Consider the following 22,880-nt stretch of genomic DNA (forward strand, 5'->3'; position numbering starts at 1 on the left):
GAAACTAGAATACATACAAAGAAACACACACACATGCACATAGAGGTCTTACTTGAACTTTGCAAGAGTGCAAAACTGAGTGTAGGTCTTGAGGGAACAGGAAACGACTTCCCTCCTCCCCCTTCAATTCTGCCCCCCACCCACCCCCGCACCTCCCCCCTCCTCCGCTCCTCTCCTCCTCCTCCTCCTCCTCCTCTCCTCCTCCTCCAGCTCCACGCTATAGCAGCGAACTAGGCAGGCCAACTTGCAGAGTGCAGCTCAGCCTCGACAGCGGCTGCTTCCCACTGGGGGTCTTCGGAGAGCATCGCACTCCCATGTGCGCTGCCGTGCCCGTTGGATGTTGAAATCGCGCCGTGCGCCTCGCCAGGAGCCATCATGTCAAACCCGACCCACGACCCGTTCTACTCGTCTCCTTTCGGACCCTTCTACAGGAGACACTCGCCCTACATGGTCCAGCCCGAGTATCGGATCTACGAGATGAACAAGCGGCTGCAGGCGCGCACAGAGGTGAGCCGATCGGAGATAACCGCGGCACGGTCCCGTTTCGGTTGCGGTACCGGTGGGAGGATAGGGCTGTAGAGGTCCGGTGCAGGGAGGAGGGAGGGGATGTATAGGGAAAGAGAGAAAGAGAGAGGGAGAGAGAGAGAGAAAGGGGAAGAGAGAGAGGGAGAAGGAGGAAGACGGGATCGGGTCGGTATAAAGGTCTGTCAATCAGGAGACGTGATGCCAAAGTGCCAAACATTCCTGAGGTGAAAGTAAACAGGCTCCGGTGTGTAGATCACACTGCAAGAAACATCATCCTCTGAAGTGATCTGTTTCTGTGGAGGAGATGCTTTCACGTGGCCAATTAGCTTGTTTAAAATGCATGACTTTAAGTGTCACATAGACTGATAGGAGTTGAGTAAAGTAGACCTCAGTTATTATAATGATAAAAATTCAATCGGCTGACACTGCACTGCAAACATGAAATGAATCATTTATAGATTTCTATCAACATTTTAATATTTAACACCTTTTTTTGCACTGTTAATATATTTATACCAAAAGTTATATATATGCATAACACAGTAAGGAACTGAAAAGAAAAAAAAACCCTGACTGTTCAAGTCTAACCAGGCTGCACAGACTGAGGCAAAGTAGCCTTTTCACGTGCATTTAATTCATTTGCATTCATTTGCATATCCCCTGGTTTTTCTATATTTGCATACTGTTTTTGACCGGTTTAAAACTGCAGCAGCTCAAGCCCAGCGAGCATGTACAGAGTTTTGCCTGGTGAAGTGTTTGTGGTGTAAAAATACCCACGATTCATGATTCATCACTGTGTCTGTGGACAGAGTTTTCTCAATGAAAGTGTTTGCAGAAAAAAAAAATAAGATGATCATATTATAATTGCTGGAGGGTGAATTAATTTCACGTCAGTTTCCTGATGCTTCAACTAGTTGGGTGCTCAGCGAGTGTGGCGTACAGTGTCATTCAGACTAAACCTTTGGTGATCCCACTGTGAATTATATAGCAAGCATCTGTCTTCAGCATCTGTTCTGTGAGCACAAATGTGTAAATCTGCAGATAAAAAGTTCATCCGACATGTCAGGTTCTCCTTGCGAGGCATCTTTGGGGAAAGAAATAGCAGCAAAGTCTAGTAAAAAAAGCATCTTTTAGCAGCCTAACTGTTCATTTTTGAACTATAATTGTTATTTCTATTATCCATTAATCTACCAGTTGTTTCTGTGTTGACTGATTCGTCATTTGGTCTATATAGAATGTCAGTAAATAATGTCATTTACAAGTTCCCAGAGCCCATGGTGACCTCTAAAAAATGTCTTGCTTTGTCTGACCTGCAGTCCAAAACCAAAATATATTCACTTCACTATCACAGAAGAATAAGAAGAGCAGAAAATGTTCACAACTGTAAACTGGAACAAGGGAATCTTTCTATTTTTTACTTAAAATGACTTTAAAATGAATTGTTTTTTAACATAGGTGCTGATTAATTTTCTATCAATCAACTGATCAATTAATTGACTAATTGTTTCAGCTCCAAAACTCACATAATGTGACTTCTGCTTGCTGTTGGAGGCTTTCAGGCTGGGATTTGACTGAGACATTAAAAACGGAGGGGTCTCGGATAAATATGTCACGATTAAAAATTATTTGATTTGGAATTTTTACAGTCATTTTTAGAAGTGTTGTTTTAAAGCTGAGTTACTGCAGCAGCTTGCAGAATGATGCTGACTTTCCTAAAGAGGAACTTGCAACTTTAAGCAGACCAAGGCAATGCTGCTGAGATGCAACGGCCCAGTCTGATGCATTATTCATAAAGAGTGGTCCAAGCCCCAGTGGACCTCAACTCCCCGTACCACACATACCCAGACACCAAGTGCAATCACCAGGCACACTCACACACACACACACGTGCAAACTCATATGCATGCGCATGTATGTACATATACATAACACAACGTGTGTTAATGTGCTACCAGATGTGTCTGTGCAGAAATATACATGGTGAGCACACATACACGTTATTAGACGCACATCAGTTTAAATCATTAGCTTGATCTCCTCAGACTAAAGTATATAATTGCATAATAACATAATTAAGTTTTTTATTCCTGTTGGTGTAGCGTCTTCGTTCCCCTCCTCATCTTTTTCTTTCTCCAGCGGAAGGAGTGTGTATTCTCTTTAGCGATGTGGTTATTGTTTGATTAAAATGCAGATGGCGACTATAACGAGGAAGAAGTGTGTCTTATAGCATGGAAATAAATGCCTCAGGTTTTAGCAATTTGTTTGCATCCAGATGTGCCATACAGCTCAGTTCAGGCTTTTAACTAAATTATATAGCAATTATCCTCATGAGTACAAAAGTGTAGCCATGGATTTACACAAACCTATTGCAAGTGAAAAATATCTGAGGCAGAGAAAAGAGGTTGTAATAGAAACATCCCTTCACAGAGCTTCATATATAATGTGTAATTGTCTCTCTAAGACAGATAAAAATATTGTATATGCTTCATGAGACAGGCTCTGTGAAGCTGTTTACTTCCTGTAAAGCGAGGTTAGCTGCCGGTCCCTTAATGATGATGCCTGCCTGAAGGGTCATTCCGTGGCTCCTTTTATCACTGAGCTGCTGCTCCGTCCATCTCCTCCTATAAGATGACTTTGAAAGTCAGCTCACATTTAGAAAACGAGACAGTCGGTATCAGCGCAGGGTCAGGATGATGTTATTACAAAACAGGAAGTTTGGGATGTTTCTCGTGCACAGAAAAAAAAAAATAAAAATCTGGATTCCATTAGAAGAAAATAGCTGAATTGTCCTGCTGGATAGTTTCTTGAATATTTCATCAAGGTTTTTGCTGCTAGCAGCTGTTGCAGATCCATATCCTTCTGTGTTTGATAGAAATAGCTGGCAGTGAACTGATTCTTAGTGGAAGTATCAGTTTGACTAACTTGAAATATATTACCCTTGCAATATATAACCCTTGTGATTTGTTGACTTTGGCTTTACTTTCGCATTGTTTGGGATCCCACAGACCCCACTATGTCTGGGTTTGTGCATTTTTAATGAAAGTGGAACGATAAAGCATTATTATTACAGCTAATAAGGAAATATTTCAAGTTGTGTCTGTCACGTGGGCCATGCATGAACAAATACATCATTATTTTGTTTGACAAAAAGTCACTCACAGATGAAACAATGTGCAGTGTGTCAACATTCACAAAGATAATACTGATGTGTTGGGTTAATTGCACTCCCTGTTAGATGTCTTATTAACAAAACTCCACTAACTTATTTGGGAGGATAGAAATAATGTTCCAATGTGTAACATCTGAAACATGTCAGTAGTCTAAAAACATTTTTATAAACCAGCCTCATGAAATTAGGAAAAATAACAAAGGTGATAAAACAGTGTTGAGTGTCTGTTTGTTTTGTTGGTTCTCTGGGACCCCAAACAGATCCTTCAAGGCATGCCGTAGACAGAAAGTACATTAAACTGATCCAAAGAATATTTAACATGGATTTCTTCTGTTGGGATTTAGTATGAGGAGACATCTTAAAGCCATCCGTTGACTGGGTTTGTTGCTATATTTTGTTTGTTTTGTTTTGATCCAGTCAAAATGATTTCAAGCTTGCAAATTTTGTCAGAACCATCATCCAAGACGCTTAATATGGTGAAAGGACAGTCATTCTTAAGGATAAGAATAGCTCCGAGCATGCTTAACATTGTGCTTGCTGGCAGACCATCTTGAAATGACTCACTATAGTTTGCATCCCCTTCATTCAGAGTAGTTTCTTAACGGGGGAACTGACTAAGTCTCAGTATGACACCACCTTTTTTCGAAAAGTCTTGAAGGAGTCGACTGAAGTCACTCCTCTGTTAGAAAGTCTTACATTTGTCTTATTCATGAGTGTGCTTTTGAATTTGCTTGGCTGGTGGTGCAACTGCTGCTCGCACTGGCAGGCAAGACTCAAGGACTTGACACTTAGAGGAGACCCCCAGAGGAAGTTATAGTCTGTATGAGTATAAGTGACATCTATAGCAAAAGCCTTATGCAGTTAATCCTCCGGGAGTGAAATAACACATTGTTAGAATTAGACGGCGACATGTTATCCTGTTTTGAGTCTTTTGATTCCTATATACTCTTTCTCTCTAATACATACGATATTGCTGCATGGACTGGTCAGGGTTTGCAGCATCCACCATCTCTTGAATCATTTTAAAAGCCTGAGAAATGAATTTTACCAGGAAAAAACCCTCACATGCTCTTATGCCATTACAGACAGTTATGAGTCAATTTTGGTGAGGTTCAGTGCATTAGAGAGGTTTTGTATGGTATTTATTTTTGTGTGCACGCATGATCTCATCTATATGTGTGTTTCCTACAACCACCAAAAAGAAAACAACATGTATGCTATTAGCTATGATGTCTACACGTAGGTAAAGAGATGCAGTCGTATGAGCCTGCAACAAATTATTCTTTTTATGATCTATTAATCTGTTCTCAATTAGTCAGAACCAGTTAGTCAATAAAATCTCTGAAAATAGTGAAAAATGTTCATCCCGGTGTCTCTGTGTACAAGACGACTTCTTCAAATGTCTTGTTTCAGTCCAAAACACAAAGACTTTCAGTTTACAATCATATAAAACAGAGAAAAGCCATAAATTCTCCCTGCAACCAGGGAATGGTGTTGGAGTCGTTGCTTTAAAAAATAATAGATTGTTAAAGTAGTTGCCGAATAATTCTCTGAAGGTTGATTCATCAAATAGTCAGCTAATTATTTCAGCATGATGTTAGAGCTGCATCGTTTCATTGTAAAAAGGTCACAATCTTTGCCCCACAAATACTCCAAAAACCTAAAGATATTCAGTTTGTGTCTTGTGAAGTCTCAGCTAGTTTTCACCAGTGAGGAATCTGGAATCTGAGAATGTTTGGTACTTTTGCTCGAAAAATGATTTAAAGACCCAGTGTGTCAGATTTTTGGGGGGCTGTCTCAACAGAATATGGCAGAAATGTATCACCTGAAAACAAGCTTTTTCTATTTGCAGACACCGCAGGTCTCTTCCACAGAGTGCGCCATACAGTATTGAACCGCCATGTTTTTACAATAGTCCAGAAAGGACAAACTAAACACTGGACCTAGATTTTTTTTTTTATTTTTTGCACAATTTGAAGCCACTGCAGCTTCTTCTTCACACTAGTAAGGGTGTAGCGATGGTGTTGCAATCAGCAACTAGTGTACATGGCTACCATGAAATCTTACACACTGTTGCTTTCAACAATTCATCGAATCATTTTCTTTCAGTAAACTTATCAGTCAATCGGTTTATTGCATCAGCTTTACTATAGTGATGGTGATGTCTCCTTTTGTGGGTTGAAACACTAATGCTGATGACTGATTCAAATTCCATACACAGAAATATATAATATGATGTTATATTGTCTCCTTTAGGCCTATTGACAAATAGTTTCATTTTTAAGTGAAACTCTTCTGACTGTTTCCTGCTCCTTCTCAGTAACAGCCTTTTCACCTGCCATGCATACGGAAAGCGCACGCGGAAATAAGGAAGAATAAAACCTAACGACACAATAAGTCCTGTGTGTTTGTCTGGGATCAGTGCTCACCTTTGAACTGATAACTGTGCTGCAGCTTAAACAGTCCTGCTCCTGTGATGACACAGGGTCTGTTTCTATCCCAACCTTATTACCTGCTCCATTCATACTTATTACCTGCCTGGCTGTATTTCTGCACCAGGCTGACTGCTATCCCATTACCTTCATTTTACACAATGTGAACCCGCTGTGACCTGGCAATCTAAACAGGCTTTGATGTGGATTTGATGCTATGCATACGGTGTGACCACATTGTTTCTGTGCTGTCGCTCGGGGGGCACTGGCCTCGCCGTACGGAGGCAGCTGCGATGATTTGTGGGGGAATTTGACACTTAAGCGTATGCAAATGAGGCAGCAGATTAACATTCAGAGGAGGAGCTTGGTCGACCTCAGCCGGTGTAAGGCCATTAGCATAGAAGACATTAATATTCAGCACTAGAGAGCAGGGACACAGAATAACACTGTAAGTAAAACTACAACACAGAGGGTGAAACAGAAGGAAAACAAAAGCATTTTAATGGAGGCGCCATAATAATACCCACAGGACCGTGTTCAGAAACCTCTGCTGCCGCTGACAGTGGGTCTAATGGTCACACTCTTCCTCAGTGGATAGACATGCAATCAGTAACAGTGATTGGCAGGCCATTCATTGAATTCTTGTGTCTATTGCACATAGTTAGTCTCATTCTCATTATTCAAATAAGCCCACAGACCTGACTCATTGGCTCAACTGTGGAACTGGAAGAACTGGAGTGTTCATTATGGCAAAATCCCTTGTTCCTGTCAGGGGCAAAGTGGATCTGTTCCCATCAGCACTACGTGTCAGATTGACATGAATAGGCTTATGATGTAGAGGTCAAGTTGGCGCTGAGCTGTAAGGTTCACAGAGAGGGATTAAAGATGAGCCACCGAGACACGAGAACACAGTGGGAGATTTCTTATAGTGACAATCTCCATTCAAGGGAAGTTTTTAGTTTACAAGACAATAGAACTGCAAATAATGATTTTAATTATTGATTAGACTGAAGATTATATTCTCAATTGATGTTTGGTTTATAAATTGTCAGAAAATAGTGAAAAAATTACCAAAAACCTTAGCACATTTTGAGGCATTTCCACTTGAAAAGTGAATGAAACAATAAATGAACGCATTTGTTGCTGATTAATTGATAATTTTCTTATTTCTTAATCGACCAAAGTTTAGGACCCAAGACATTTTAAAATTGATCGGTTCGATCAGCTCAAATCTCAAACCGAGAATGCAAAACAGCTGAGGCATGTTTATTGTTTATCTTATTGGATTCCCATTAGCTTCTGCCATAGCAGTTGCTAATCTCCCACACATTAAAATATGTCCAAGTAAAATATTAATACAGTCATGAAAGCAATGTCCAAAAGAAAAAAAAATAGATGAAATACAGCAGCTCATCTTAATACAACTATAGAACTTATAGGACTCACTCAGTGTGTGTAAATAGTGAGTAACACAGACATTTTTTGCAGTGTTCCTGTGTGAAACTGGCTGAGAGTAATTACCAGAAAGATGTTGAACATCACAGTGCCCTTATCTGAACCATTACTGCTGGATTTATCTATCATCAGGGAAAACAAGCCACTGTAGGAATCACCGAAAAGGCTTTGTTTGTGTTAAAACTGAGTTTTAATCTTTTTTTTTTAATGATGTAAAAAGGAGCACAATGATTTAAAAACATGCAAAATATAATGTTATGGACAGAGCATCTTTTTGTATAGATGTTGAGTTGTTTTCAGTTAAAAACCAGCCTCGATGACGCAGGAAATCGTCACAGCTAATTTATTAATGAGTTAATGTGATATAAGTATTGATTGGACAGTGTTGATTTTAACAGGGTCCATTAAACCATCAAATACATTTAAATTAAAGATCATCATTCATGCTCCCTCCCACTCACCGCACAACAAAACAAACAAAACAGAGAAGAATAAGTCCCCAGTAAGTCTACTGCATTTGTTATTTACTTGGCAAAGAATGACTAAACAGCATTATTATTTATTTCTCTAATAACTGAGTCTTGAATATGTGTTGTTATTATGATTCATAGAGTTACTGATAATGAACGGACATCTGCTTTTGTGGACCAGCAAAACGTTGCTCAGACAGCTTACATTAAAAACAAAAACATTTTATATTTTCATAATGCTGCCAGTCACTGAAAGGACTGAATCACATTAGCTTCTGCTTCCTTTAGTTAACTTCCTGCCAGCATCCCTCCTCGACAAATTAAAGAATAATACTGCTAAAAGGTGAGCAGGCAGGCTGATAGTTTTGAAAAGAAGGAAAAAAGTAACCTCATCCTTAGAAAAGTGTGGCCATTACTTAGCTGAATGCATTTTGCTTGTTTATCATTTTATTCCTGATAAAGCTGCCCTTTGGTGAAAGAATCACTGAATAGAGACAGAAAGGACAGAAATCATACATTAAATGCAGTTTTCGTGTTTTCAAGGTATTCTGTGTAGATTAGCAAACAATTTAATAGCACAGTTAAATGCTATCCAGTCTCATTCCAAGTTATGGCTGATATGGCTGTAATTGATGTCTGCTTATACGGACCACTACGAAAGATATTTAGATTTATTAATCGGCAAGGGAACAACCAATGCATAATGACAAATAACAGAAGTCAATTCAAACAGACAGGTCACAGGGGGACATTATATGACAGATATACTGTCACAACAATTGTAACACCAACACATTCCAGGAGCCTGCCAAGCCACTAATTTAAAAAAGAATGTCTTTAAAGTGGCTCTAATTGCTAATAATAATGTATCAAATGACAGTGTGAAAAGGGGCACTTGTAGTGATGAACCTACAGAGCATTAGCGTCTGTATCCGCAGCTCCCCTCAGCTTTATATTCAGTGTCAGCTCATTGTTTTGCCGTCTGACTTCCAATTTACAGTTTCGGTTCACTCTCACAACTCTCATAGTGTCGTTTTTTTTTTAGCTGCAGCAGGCAGCTGCTGTCTGCTCAGCACCAAACGTCACACGGGAAAAAGTTAGCGACAAGTTGGGGAAGCATTTCAAAATTTCAAGATGAGCAGCTTAAGAGGAGATGTGGAGGAGACCAAAAGCGGAGCTAAAAGAGAGTAAATATTGGATTTACGTTCATCAGCTGGCCAGGAACACGACTCCAACTGAATGATAATGCTTCATACTTGCTCCATGGTTTAAAAGGTATCGTGTTAACAGCATGTAGCATGTTTTCGTGGCTCCCAAACTGGCAAAAAAAGATAAAAAAAACAAAACGAAAACAGTGTGTAGGATTTAGTGGAATCTAGTAAGGAAGTTGCTAATTTAAAATTCCTCGCCTCACTTTTTCTTTCTTCTAGCATGATGGACGAACTACAGTGGCTTTGAAATGCGAAAAGAAAAGGCCCTTTTTAGAGGCAGTGTTTAGTTTGTCCATTCTGAGCTACTGTAGAAACATGGCAGTTAAACATGGTGGCTCTGTGGAAGAGGACCTGCTGTGTCTGTAGATATAAAGGCTCATTCTGAGGTAACAACAGTATAATTCTTATGTTCAGGTCATTATGCACTAATGAAAATGTAGTTATGTATATTATATTCAATGTAGGACATACTCTGTTAATAGAGCCCCCTAAATGCAACACACTGGACCTTTAATATAGTCAGTCAATTAATAAATAAAAGATCAACCAAAGGTGATACAACTGAAAATGGGCCTTATTAAACAGACAATAAGAAGATTCAAATCAACAATTAAACAATAACTATGAACAAAACCTTACAAACTAAATCAAAAACAAGCAAGTATCACAGCTCATTCAGAGATTTCACAACTGTGGGCATTATAAATGGATCTGTGGAGTGATAGCATCCTTGATCAGTCACAACACACACTGCTGAAAATGAGAGATGACCTTCAGGCCGAAGTATGGTTTGAACAGTACTTATTGTTCTTTGCCTTTTTTGTAAATCACAAGTCAAACATATTGCAGATATTTAAATCAAACCTGTCATTCATCTTGTGTTACAAGCACTGTGTTCACCCCCAGTGTCAAAACAATTGAGTTGTGGCAGCTTCAGGAGCCTGTCATTTCATAAGGTGTAATTCATTAAAATCAAATATATATATTTTTGACTTAATTATAGTATTTAAAAAAAAAAAAAGAAGCTTTGTCTTGGTTTTCTAATTAAGATATTCATGAGGTAATTGTCATAGTCAAACTACAAAGATTCACAATTCTGACAATGACCTTAAAGAGTTTTAACAGAAAAGGAATATAAAGGATGGCAAATAAACACACAGCAGACACATTAAAAGGATATATAAACAGGTTTGGATATGATCTCCAAAGTGTATATTTTATGTGACAAATATTCACACAATAGTCTCATTTCACTCTGTCAGTCCAGTAATGTCACACTACATGTGATGCTCTGAGAGGATGTTCCCAGAAAATCATATGAAGAAAAAAAAAAAAACAAGGCCAAACAATAAGCGTCAGTCACATCCAGCAGGATGTTCAGACAATAGACCCACCTTTTTCCTGGCCCTTTCCCATGGTTCCTTCCAGGCTGCACTGCTGCTCAGATAACAGAGGAGACAGACAGGCCTGTAGTCCGTCTATGTCCTGTTGTTCTCTTTTCCCCGATGTGGTTAGATAGTCCGTCCCAGAGCGAAGAGGTCACAGGTTAGATCCTTGCCTACAGCCGGTGTGTTGAACAGTGTTTTGAGTGAGATGCTGAAAGCCCAGAGGATTGTTTTTGGGGGGGTTTTCTACGCTCAGATAAAATACACAATGTATAAAATAGCATTTGAAAACAGTAACTACATTTTACTGCAGCTCTCCATAGTAATGAAGGAATACATTGTTGTTATTTGACGTTTTTTAATGGACCTTTTCTAAACACACTACAGTACCATTAAAAAAACAAATGCGTTTTATGATCTGACAAATTTATTGTTGATATTTAGTTTACAAAATCTTCGCTTTGGGTACAAATTATTTTTTGTCAAGGTAAGTGATATTCATTGAAGTCTGGGGACCTTTGTCTTCATGGTCACACCAATAAACACTTAAGCTTAAGGCACACCTGCAGTTGCGATTAGGAAAACTAGCATTAACTTCTATTTGTAGGAAATGGGAAACAAGCAGGTCTCTTGTGTTAAAGTCCAATGTTTTATTGACCCATCCATCATCTGTGATGACTCACTTGAACATGATCATATGCCTATTTTGAGGGATTTAATAAAATGACTAATGCTGTCATGTTTCTTGAAGGACAGTTTGAAGCACTTTATTGTTGTCTTCTTGTTCCATTTCCAAGAATTGTTTGAAGGATTGCCTGCTTCTGCTTTTTCAAGGTAATATTAGCCATTAACTGTCAGTTTGTTGGGATGTATCTTCAAGACATTTTACAATGTTTGTCCCTAACCAAAGTGATGACAAAATACTGATGTTCAGAAACATTTTGATATATGATAATATGATAATGTTCTTTATTCACTATCACAATTGTCCATCATCCCCTACCTTTCCTTTGCTCTCTTCTACTCTGTTTAAACTGAAAGGGGGGGTGGACTTCATTTCCATACAGTCGCACAATAAGCTGGTCGAAGCAGATTTATTTAACTCCTTTTAAAATTGATTTGCTTTGATGCCACACAGCTCGTGGGACGCTGTGTAACTCATGCTGTATACTTATATTAAAGCTTAGAATATTTCATCATTGAGTAGAAAAAAAGTGCAGCACAAGATACAGTGAACACAGGGGAGACACACTGTACTTCAGATTAGTTACACCAGGAGCCAGACTCCGCTCTGCACCGGTTTCTGGGTGTTTCGTCATTTTGCTGATCAGCTGTTTGACTACTTGATGTAGTTTACTGTTTTCCTGCGAGATGACTTTAGCTCAACTATTGTGAATAAATAATTAATGGCCTACAGAATCTTCTTGGCCGTTCATTTACTTTTTTTATTTTCTATTCACCTTGCGTCAGAAAACACTTGCTGAGCATGCAAGCTCTCCTTTAGGACTGTGTCTTCCAGGCATGGATATGGACTAACAATCCTTCAGTCAGTCTCAAGCTCTTTGCCAAAACATCGTGCATGGAGCCAAGTTTCTGCTTTACTGATGTGTCATTAGGCAAGACACTGAATGCTCAAAACCTCTGGGAGCATTACACTGTTGCTGATCCTGATCTCTGGTCTCCCAAAAGGGGATCAAGACAATTCATTATCATTATTCTCATTGTAGCAAACAAAAATGTTAGTTTTTATAGATTTTTGCTGATCATTCATAGAACACCAGACTAATTTGTAATCCATTGGTATTTACTGTCATTCTTGTATGATATATGACACAAGCTCAGCCTGATACATGCATAAATGTTCAGGTTTTACACAATTAGGAACAGTAACTGCTATACAGCTTAAGGCTACACACTGTCAGACATATTAAAATGTTTTGGCAGAGTTAAAAACACACCTTATTAACCAAGATAGTTGATGCGTGTGGTCACAAACATCAGACTAATGAGCAACAGGTGAGGATGTGTTTAAAGCAGGAGCTAACTATAGTGACATGGCAACAGAGCTTATTCACTTAAACTGCACAATATCTGAGGATGTGATGAAATCCTGTATTGATCGGGTTTCTTGTTAGGCGGTGGGAGGAAGTGCGCCGTGCATGCGTTGATTGTTTATTGGTCTAATTAGCTCAGCAGCATGAGAATACAGGCTGGATGTGCAGAATAGTCTTAGTGTGTCCAAGTCAGAACCGGAACCTCACCTTCCTTTGGATTTTAATTTCTCATGGGGGCTGTAAATAATTTAACTTCCTTGCTTTGTCATTCATGCATGTTGTTGCTGTTTTATTGTTTCCATCCTTATTGATGTTTGTTGTTGTCACTTAACATGGTGGCCTAATGTCTCTGCTGGTGATATTGACTTATGTTTTGTTTGTCTTCATTGAGGCGAGATGCTTTTTACACTGCTTGGGAGTTTATTGAACTTGTACATGTTTTCTTTTTATTCAATTCAGTTTATATTTCAAGCTAGACTTAGTGATTTTTGTTTTGATTAATTGTTTGAATGTATAAAACATCAGACTTCTCAGAGAGTCCAAAGTGATATCTTCAAATAGCCTGTTTTGTCTGACCAATGGTCCAAAACCCAAAGATATTGTGTGAATAGAGAAAATCTGTAAATCCTCTAATCCAGTGTTTGCTTAGCTGGAGGCCAGGATCCCTCAAGTGGATATATCTGAGGGGTCACCAAATGATTGAGTTAGGAGAAAAGCATAAGAATACTCTATAAAATTATGTTTATTTTGTTTTGGAAATGTTTATTTCCTTTTTTGTACTACTTTTTTGATACTTGTACTCTAAAAATGATTTAACAATCAGAAAGGATAAAAAACAACAACAACTATTTGCTTGCTCAAAGTGCTCACACCTCATAGAAATGTGTAAAGACTGATGAGCTTGCAAATTTATTTTCTTTAATTGTTCTAAAGAGTCACAAACCAAAATGCTTGGAAAAACCACTCCAGTAAATGTTTAGCATTTTGCCTGACAAGTTACTTAATTGATTATAAATTCTCAAAGTTGTTTAATTTTCCATTGATCGATCCATCATTTCAACTTTAATTGTGTTCTGTTTTCAAATAGAGTTGTGCTGAAATTAATCTTAAAGGAATTTAGCTGATGCCTTCAGGAAGTCCTCCACTTGTCAGTCAGTGTATATGTTGATCTTGTCCTTCAGCAGGACAATTATATTATTGTGCTGTTGTGGGGATCAATCCTGCAACCTCTATGAGACAAGATAGTGCTGAATGTGCGCTGCAGCCCCTTTTCACGCATGTTTCCTGCATTAAAACAGCAGCCAAACAACTTGTGTGTTAACCTTGGCCGTAAATCTGTCCTATAACACAAACAGTGCTCTCTGATTGCTGCTTGTAACTTCTGAGAGAAAGTGGGAACTCTGCCTAAGTAAATTGGCTGACATGCAATTAAACGTGGGAACTTCTTCACTGACTTCATTTATGGAGAAAGTTCATTCCTGGTGAGCGTGCAGTGGCTGTTCAAGGGCAATGACTTTTTTCCCCTTGCTGCATTAATTTGGTCTTCATTTGCATAATGCTTGGCTGGTGGCTGTAAGGTGGCCAAATGCAGCAACATGTTAAGGTTGCATTATATAAAAACACTTAAGACCCAGGAGAATAAACTGTGCTGATATCAAACATTAGTGTGCACTGACTCTGACATGATTAAATTGGTGTTGTCCATGTAGTCTAAAGGAGTGGTTTGTGTACTTTGTCATCCTAAGGACCCTTAATAGAAACAGTACCTGTGTGGTTTTTGTTCCAGGGACAGAGTTCGTACTACACTGCTGAGAAAATCATGAAAAAATGTCCCAGCAAAGTCAGTCTTACACTTTGCTCTTTTATAGGATGAACATTAAGTGTAGGACTGTAACAATTCATTTCATTATCATTTTAGTGAGTAATTATATAACTTACTTACTTTATCTTACTTAAGTTTTTAGGTCATTTGATTGATAAGTTAATATTAAAAAAGAATAATTTTTAAAAAGTCCAAATCTCAAAGATATATGCAAACTTTACAATTTACAATGACATAGCAGCAGCAAAGTAACAAATTCACACATTTGAAGATAAATCCGTCAAATGACGCCGTTATCAAAATGTCAATTGACTAATCAATGAATTAACTAATTGTTCCAGCAATTTATGACATATGACATACAATTCACTGCCTTTACTGAAGAGTGTGTCCTTCAGTAAAGGTGCTGCCACAAGATAATCACAGTGTGTCTGTACAAATGTTCTATTAGACGTGTTTAAAAATGTCGCATCTGTTAATGACTCTCACCTTATAATCAAACAAAAGCTACCTTGCTAAAGATCTTTCAAAACATCTATCGACTCTTTGGTTCTGTTAAGTTGTTATGCTCCCTAATAACCTGAGGCTGTTTGAATCTTTGACGACAGTAAAACTTCCTTGGCCCACCAGTCAGCCAGGCTACATGCCATTCAAGATCTGAATGGGGTTTCAGACACTGGTAAATCTCCAAGGTCAGGCCCCAGACACGCCTACACTCTTGAAGGCTTTTCTGCCACAAGAGGCTGGAAGCAACACCAAAAACAAAAACAAAAAAAAAACAGATCAACAAAAGCATGGTGGAAAAATGGTTCATGCTTAACATAGAGACATTAGTAGTTCATGGACTGTTAGAAAGATGGAGTGAGGGAGAAAATGGTGGTCTTCTTTTGCTTGGCTGTGTGAATACACATAATATCTATGTAGTTAATGAAGATATATGTGGTGCATACAGCATGAGTGCATTTACATGACTATAATTGTATATAGATGCATATATGATACAGTATAAAGGGATGTTGCTATGCACCAGAAAAGTTCTCCTTGTGTTTTCTATTGCCACGTCGTGTCATCTGCCTATACATCCTGTATGGACATTTCTATATGCGTAGACTTAACCCTCAGCTCAGTTGCTATTTACTAAGGATCGTCCCTATGCTGTCCGTGCAATCCTTTGGATTTCCTGTAAATCCCCAGGGCCTGGCCAGCACTGGTGATTTGTGGTTGGCTAGTGGGCAATTGACACATTGATAAATCCCCCCCAGATGAGGTGCGATCCATTTAAATCAATAGAGCCTTATCAGCTGACGGCCGTCACGGACGCGACCGCGTCTGTTCACCTCGGGTCCCTCGGAGTCAGTCTGATTTGTAGCATTTGACAACAAACATCGTCACGCCACGTGGTTCGTCAGAGAATCCGCAGGCGTAAATGAAGGCAGGACGTTGTCTGTCAGCTAGCAGCTGCAGAAAGGATGGGAGATAGACCGAGAGAGAGCGAGGGAGAGAGGTGGATGCAAAGAAAGAGAGACAGAGATAAAATTGGATATTGGAGAATGGAACTGTGCAGGCTTTCTTTTTTCATAATGAGTATGAGTTATTTACAAGTTTATAACCTGCTACCAATAACAGAATAAAAGGAAAGCTCCTAACATTTTCCTGCAGTAGTGACGGGATGGAAATTGAAGACAACATTCACAACACCACGAGCTTCCAGTGTGGCTTGTTCAGCTTTAGCCAGAGGATTCATATGGCTTGTGTCCACTGGCCAAGCATTAGCTGTTCTCCGGCCCATCTGGCTCAGATCCAGCTTCTCCTCTGTCTTTAGATCCAGGCCAAACCTGGCCGGTCCACGGCTCTGCCAGCCACGTTTTACAACTTGGCGAGACGCTGGCCAAAAGCTGGCCAAAAGCTCCAGTTTGGAGGATTAATGGTTACTGATTCTAAATAGACTGTTCCCTGCATATAATGGAAACGTTTGGAGAAACATTTAGCTTTATTAGCTAGCGCTACTAAATGCATATTTAATTTGCAAAATAAGTGATTTGGAGAAGAGCAATGAAAATGCCAAGTGCCATTTGTTTTATTGTCGTGAAAGCTGAAACTAAGTGCTGTTGGTGTCACATTAAATGTGCTTGTTATTTTCAGATTTCTCTGTTGTCTGGGTGCGAGGCTTTTCAAACTAAAACATATCATCTATGGTTGGACCCTGCTACTGTCAACTCTGCTCTCTGTGAAATACATGCTCTTTTTGGGTGGTTCTAGGCTCATGCCAAATATTACTAGACTGCCATAATGAACCACATTGAGTTAGAATAGAAAATATTGTGTTGTGAAAAGGTTTCAGGGAAATGCTTGGGAATTGCACAGAAAAGAAAAATTTGAAAATGATTGTAAAAGTGAGTCTAATTAAGATACCATATTGGAAAGCAGAGGTCACTGTGAGTGAAATCAAAATGAGGGGGAGGATAACTTACCCCCTTGTGTAAAGCTGGAAAGGAAGGATTTCAAGGAAGACAGTATTCTGTAAAACAGAGAAGTGGGGAGCTTAAGTGAAATGCTTTTCATTAAAACAGTAAGAGGAAGCTTAATGAATACCAGAGTCTATAAAACAGAGAGATGTGAGCCCTCAGGATGACAGCACTCGAAGAATTTATATCCAGCACTAAATCCAGGCAGTTTATGTCAAAATGGGGATCACACTTTTTCATGAAATCCTCTAACCTGTTTTAGAAGCGGGAGATGTTCAGCAGCAACACCATGTTGTTCTGGGCACGAGAAAGAAATGCGATTGGTGCTGAATGAAACTTGTAATAATCTGGATTTTTTTAGCTTCTTTATTGTAAGTACAAGCCCTGCATCAAAAGTACAGGTTTCAAAAAAAGGTATAAGTAACAGAAAATAAACTATCTCCTGCCAGAGTGTAATGTAATACTGGACTATAATGATGGTGCATAGTTGTATAAGCAGCATTTTACTATAGATGGTCGAGGTGAAGCTAATTTTAACTTCCTCAACCTGTAGCAGAATATTTTAGAAACTCTGCCTGTACAATTAAAATCTGCATATCAGATCAATGTAGTGGGGTAAGTCCCAATAAAATAAAGTGGAGAGGAAGTAAAAAAGTAGCATAAGATGGAAATAGTAAAGAACAGGAACCTCAAAATGGTGAGCTAGTTAAGTATAGTACTCAAATGCATGAACTTACTTGACTTACTTTCTTCTATTGGACAGGTGTAAATATGTAAATAATCTACAGGTTGGTCTAGCTTACTAAATACAGTTGTTGTTTTCATGTTTATCCACTTCATATGTAGTTCATTGTGCTTGTATTTATGGTATGAACTTTGGAGCTTTTATTTTGAAGGAGTAATATCGGCCGGAAACAGAAAAACGCATAGGCAGCTAGCTAAACGGCTGGAAACTGTCCACGAAAAACTATGTGACAGTTTAATATTAAGTGTTTACACCTGGCTGGCTGAGATGGGCACAAGGTTTGACAGTATTTCGCTTCATATCTTGTTTGATATTGAGTGATATTATAACGTTGTAGTAGTTTTCTGAGAGCTTAACGGTCGGTTTGGTAAAGTTGACTGCTCTAGCTAAAAGAAATGCGCACATGAAAATGTGTATTACCGTAACTACGGTAAATAAGGCAAAGTGCGGTTTAAAACATGGGTTAAAGGTGTCTTTTAACTTTGTTCAATGTAGTTAAAATATCACAAATTTTACCACTTCATTTTTAACATGTTGACCTGTAAGCTTGCACTTTATTAAGTAAAAAACGGCTAACATTAATACTAATGACTGGTGCCAAGGTGAAGTCTATGTGGACACACCAAAAACTGCAGCCACTTGAGTCTAGCTACAGAACAAGTAAATCTCCATATGTCCCCATATTAAAATGCCCAGCTAATACTTGAATGTTTGACTTTTTCTTGTAGCACAGTATTATTACACTGTTGTTAGTTTTCTGTATACTTTCTCCATCACAGCACCGTATCAGTAGTGCTTTATTCATCATTAAAGCTTTTGTCAACTGTCAGTTAAAGAGTTTCCTTCAGCCAGGAATGCTGCAGCATAAATCAGCCACGTCGTTGCACTGGGCGACATGTTGCTTCATTACGATGAAGTAGGTTATTATGAGTCAATCACGTACACCGTCCTGCTGCTGTAAATGCTCACTAGAGCACTAAATATGCATTAATCCATGGTTAAATTCTTTGAAAGTGTGTTTGAAAGATTTATCTCTTCATTTGGAACAAACAGACTCGAAGGTAGTGATTGTTTGTTTTGACCTTTGATGGGATTTGTTCGTAATCTGAAAATAAAAAAATGCTTATGCTTTAATGCTAAAATGTAGATGCTATTTGTAAGAGTGAGCGTGAGAGCGATTTTGATGTTCCTCTCGTTTTGTGTTATTAGAACCTACAAGATCAAGGAGCAGGGTATACAAATGAACTGCACAGAGCAGGATCGTCCATAGTTCCAGTGAGAACGGAGAGAGAGCTGGCTGCTGCTGCTTTATGTGTGTGTCTTGTTCACCCTTCACTTGACTGTCAATCCCAGGAGTTCCCACCTCTTCATGGTACTGGATTATGGGTTGAACTCAATCTGAATGCGGAGTAGCACCCGTCTGTCTCGCCCTGTTTTGTCCCGGTGTGTCACTTTTCTCCGTCCGTCTCTCTGAAATAGATGTATTCACGTGAAACAGACACCACACAAATGCTGGCTGTTCACACCTGCTGATTCTCCCAGTATGACACAGTCAGTCAAACACACGCGCAAGACAGACACTCACACAGACACACACGGCAGCCCATGCAGTTTATTCCCAGTGGACAGCTGGTCAGTTGTACATGCACATACATAGAGAATATCCAGGCATGCATCCACATATCCATTTGTACAGTGATGGGTGGGTGATGTATTATTGAAATGTCCTGTCATTTAAACAATTACACTGACTGACCTAATGGGAGTGCTATAATTACTGGTTTTCATGCCATAGACGATGTTTTTGACATGACTCTGGCTCAGTGTTATGGTGCTGAAATAACTATTGGTAGTAATCTTGTTGAAGGGAAAAGCACGGTCAAATAGTAAAAGGCCAGAACTGTTGCTGTACAAAACTTTAGTTGGAAAAATCTGTTTTATTTACTCCAAAACAATTTTGATAATTAATTAATTAAATAAAAATGCCAAACATTTGCTGCCTCAAGCTTGTGAGCAATTGCTGCTTTTCTCACAGAAGAGAACAGTTTGCAGCGATTTCAAGATGTCACGTTGGGCTCTGCGAAATTGTAATTTGCCTTCTTTCACTTTTTCTTGTGATTTTAGAGACCAAATAATTAAACAGTTTATCAAAAAAACAAAACAAGAACAACTGTTGTTCAGTTGCAACTTGCAGTCTTTGAAGATGGATGTGTCTTATTACAGTTTTCAGCATCATCTTTGCAAGATGATGTTCATTTGAATCTTTTTGCCAACAGAGGCAGCGTATGGTAGCCTAAAATCTGTCTTTTCCTGCTAGAAATTTGGAACAAAAGTATTAGATTTGGATGAAAATTTAAATATCTGCACTTCATCATTCTCCAAAGGACAAATCTGAGTCTTCATAATTGTTTAAAGTCCACTGTTCTCAGTCTGTTGATCACAGTTCAGCCAGCAGACCTCCCCACTAACTCACGATCACCTATTGATTGACCAGCTAGATGGAGGTTCAGGTTTAGGTCCTCTTCCTAACCACATCCCTTCCTCTTTGCATCAGACTCACCATGTTTGAGACACGTTGACCTGGGGGCGCTCCGGTCGCAGCTTATTGGGCTTGACACTGCTCGATGGTGACAACGCTAATTGTCAACATCTGGGAAGTGCTTGCTATCCCTCAGCCCTGCACTGAATGAAACGTAGTGATCTGTCATAACGTGTCAGAGGAAATTAGCATCACTCAAACGTCGGTGGGTGGAGGGGCGAGGGCAGGAGGAGTGGGAGCTGACCCGCCAATATTATCTGAGCAGGGGGAAGAGGGTGAATGGCTGTTAGGGGAGTCATTTCAGGGCAAAGAGATTTACATGAATGTGTTTCCTCACAGTCGTTGCTCCTGCTGTGAGAAAATGACTGCTTCTGTTACTTATTGCAATTACTAGCTCTAATAATACAACTGCTACTATTAGTACTACTTCTACCTCTACAATTACTACTACAACTAATATTAATATTGGTAATAATCCTACTGTAACTGTAGCTGCTACTAAAACTACAAACCTTACAAATAACAATGATACTATTGTGTTGTTGGTACCACAGTTACTGCTACTACTACAAGTACCACCACTTCTACTGCTGATTGTCACTACTACTTCTTTCAAAACTGTTACTATTACTACAGCAATAACTGCTACTCCCATTACTAATACCACTTCTACTTTAGCTGTTACTAATAGCCTACTGCTAGTAGTGTTACAACCAGAATTTCTACTACTACTACTACTTTAATCCTACTAATACAACTAGTACTTCCCAAGGTACCATAGCTGTCAATACTATTGGTACACTACTGTTACTATTACTATAACTACTATTCCTTTAACTATTGCTAGTCCTTCTTCTAATGATACTGACACTAACATACTGCTAGTACCACCACTATAATTTCTTTTACTAATAATATATTATTATGATTATTATAATGTCACTTCACCTGCCACTTCTAAAATAATAATATTCAAGTGATATTCTGAGTTTCAATTTAAGTAAATCACATTAATACATGAAAATGAAAATAATAAAAATCCACAGCTGCGACCACTAGCACAAATAATAATAATGATAATAATAGTAATAAGTGCAAGCTAAAGGTATCCTCAGCTGTTGTAAAAAGTAGACGAAGCAGTGAATAATAAAGATGTTGGACCTTAGTTTGTAATTCAGACTAGTAGGAGCCTCAGGCAGCGCTCTCCCATAGTCCTGGCTTAAGAAAAGTAAAGGATTCTACCAGGCTTTGGTTTTACATGGACCTGTATGGGAGGCATCCTGTTTGAGATTAGATTTTAAACCTGAATTATAGACTTTATTTTTATACGCTCTTAATTTCTGTTTGTAACTATGAGCCTTTTCCTTTTAGTCTTCCATATTGTGATGTCTTTGTAAAGCCCTCTCATTGTTTGTGTTATGCGTATAATGTATTTGACAGTTTTACGGTTCATACTTGATCGTTAAGGCCTTTTGTAAACTCAAACAGTGATTTAAATAAAGCTCATAAAATTCACTTTAATGAAAAGGAACAAACAAGCCAATCTACAATAAAGGGAATACTTGCCCTGCACTGCTGACTTCATATATCAGAAAACAATGTTGTGTTTTATCTCGTCTCATGGAAAAGCCTGCACGGCCACACTATCTGTGTCTTATCAGAATGAATCAGTATTGAATTTATGTAAAAAAATGCAATAGCACAAGAGCAACAACCTGGATGAAGGAAATTCACTGGGTTATTAAATAATATGAAGAGTTACAAACCAGAGAGGTACTTTTACATACTCAGATTTTGTATTCTTTAAGATTTTCATGAGTTCTAGAAAAACATATCGGGACCACTCCTTCTGTCTAAGTGTTTCTGATTATCCTTTTTGTCCTTTAACAGGAAAGTGACAGTTTGTGGTGGGACGCCTTCGCTACAGAGTTTTTTGAGGAGGACGCCACTCTCACACTCTCCTTCTGCCTTGAAGATGGACCAAAGAGATACAGTAAGAGTCCTATTATATTTCAGCAAACCACCAATAAGTATGTGTTTTAATTCAAAACAACTAAAAAAATACAGTTAACCTCTTGATGTCTGCACAGACATCTTCAACCTGGCTTCACTGTTTTTCAGATGTGTACTCCTTTCACTCAATCTTGTAGAAGATTAAAGAAAAAGATATTGATATAATATCAAACTAGAAGACCTAGGGCATGCATTGATACCAACCATGTCATGCAAGCTTAATACACTCTACGCCTTGAATATTTGAAGGCACCTAAATAAAATACAATGTTTAGTACATATTTATGACTAGAAAAACTTAACACAGTGCAGAGCTGCATCTCAAATTCATTTTAAGGGTCCCAGCTTTCAGGTTATGAGTACCCCCTCTATACTGTACTGACCTGCTTTTGCCCCCTAAAAATCACCCGACCGACTCTAATTCTTTAGGTAAGATTTGAAACCTGTTAAACCACCAGCCATGTTCAGTATTACACTGAGAAATTTGAGAGAAAAGTCACTCATACTTGAGATGCCTCAGTCTGTGGCAGTCCCTCATTCCGTTATGTCTGATTATGTGATGACATGCGAAAAAAAATATTATTTGGTATTTCCA

At 38.7% G+C, this 22,880-nt stretch overlaps 1 protein-coding gene across 7 annotated transcripts in view; it reads left to right on the forward strand.

Moving 5' to 3' along the window:
* The first annotated feature begins 201 nt into the window (after positions 1-201).
* The window catches only part of ldb2a (LIM domain binding 2a), an 87,790-nt gene continuing 65,111 nt past the window's right edge, over positions 202-22,880 (forward strand). For 6 of the 7 annotated variants that reach the window (XM_019258463.2, XM_019258466.2, XM_019258464.2 and 3 more), the window contains exons 1-2: positions 202-507; positions 22,163-22,265. In XM_019258463.2, the coding sequence (XP_019114008.1) occupies positions 376-507; positions 22,163-22,265 (235 nt within the window). In that variant the 5' untranslated portion in view covers positions 202-375. Of the gene's footprint in view, positions 508-17,896; positions 18,012-18,942; positions 19,106-22,162; positions 22,266-22,880 lie in introns of those variants that run through there. The other variant, XM_027280895.1, reaches the window with a different exon arrangement.

This window comes from Larimichthys crocea, chromosome VII (assembly GCF_000972845.2).
Source record: "Larimichthys crocea isolate SSNF chromosome VII, L_crocea_2.0, whole genome shotgun sequence".
NCBI classification, from domain to species: Eukaryota; Metazoa; Chordata; class Actinopteri; family Sciaenidae; genus Larimichthys; species Larimichthys crocea.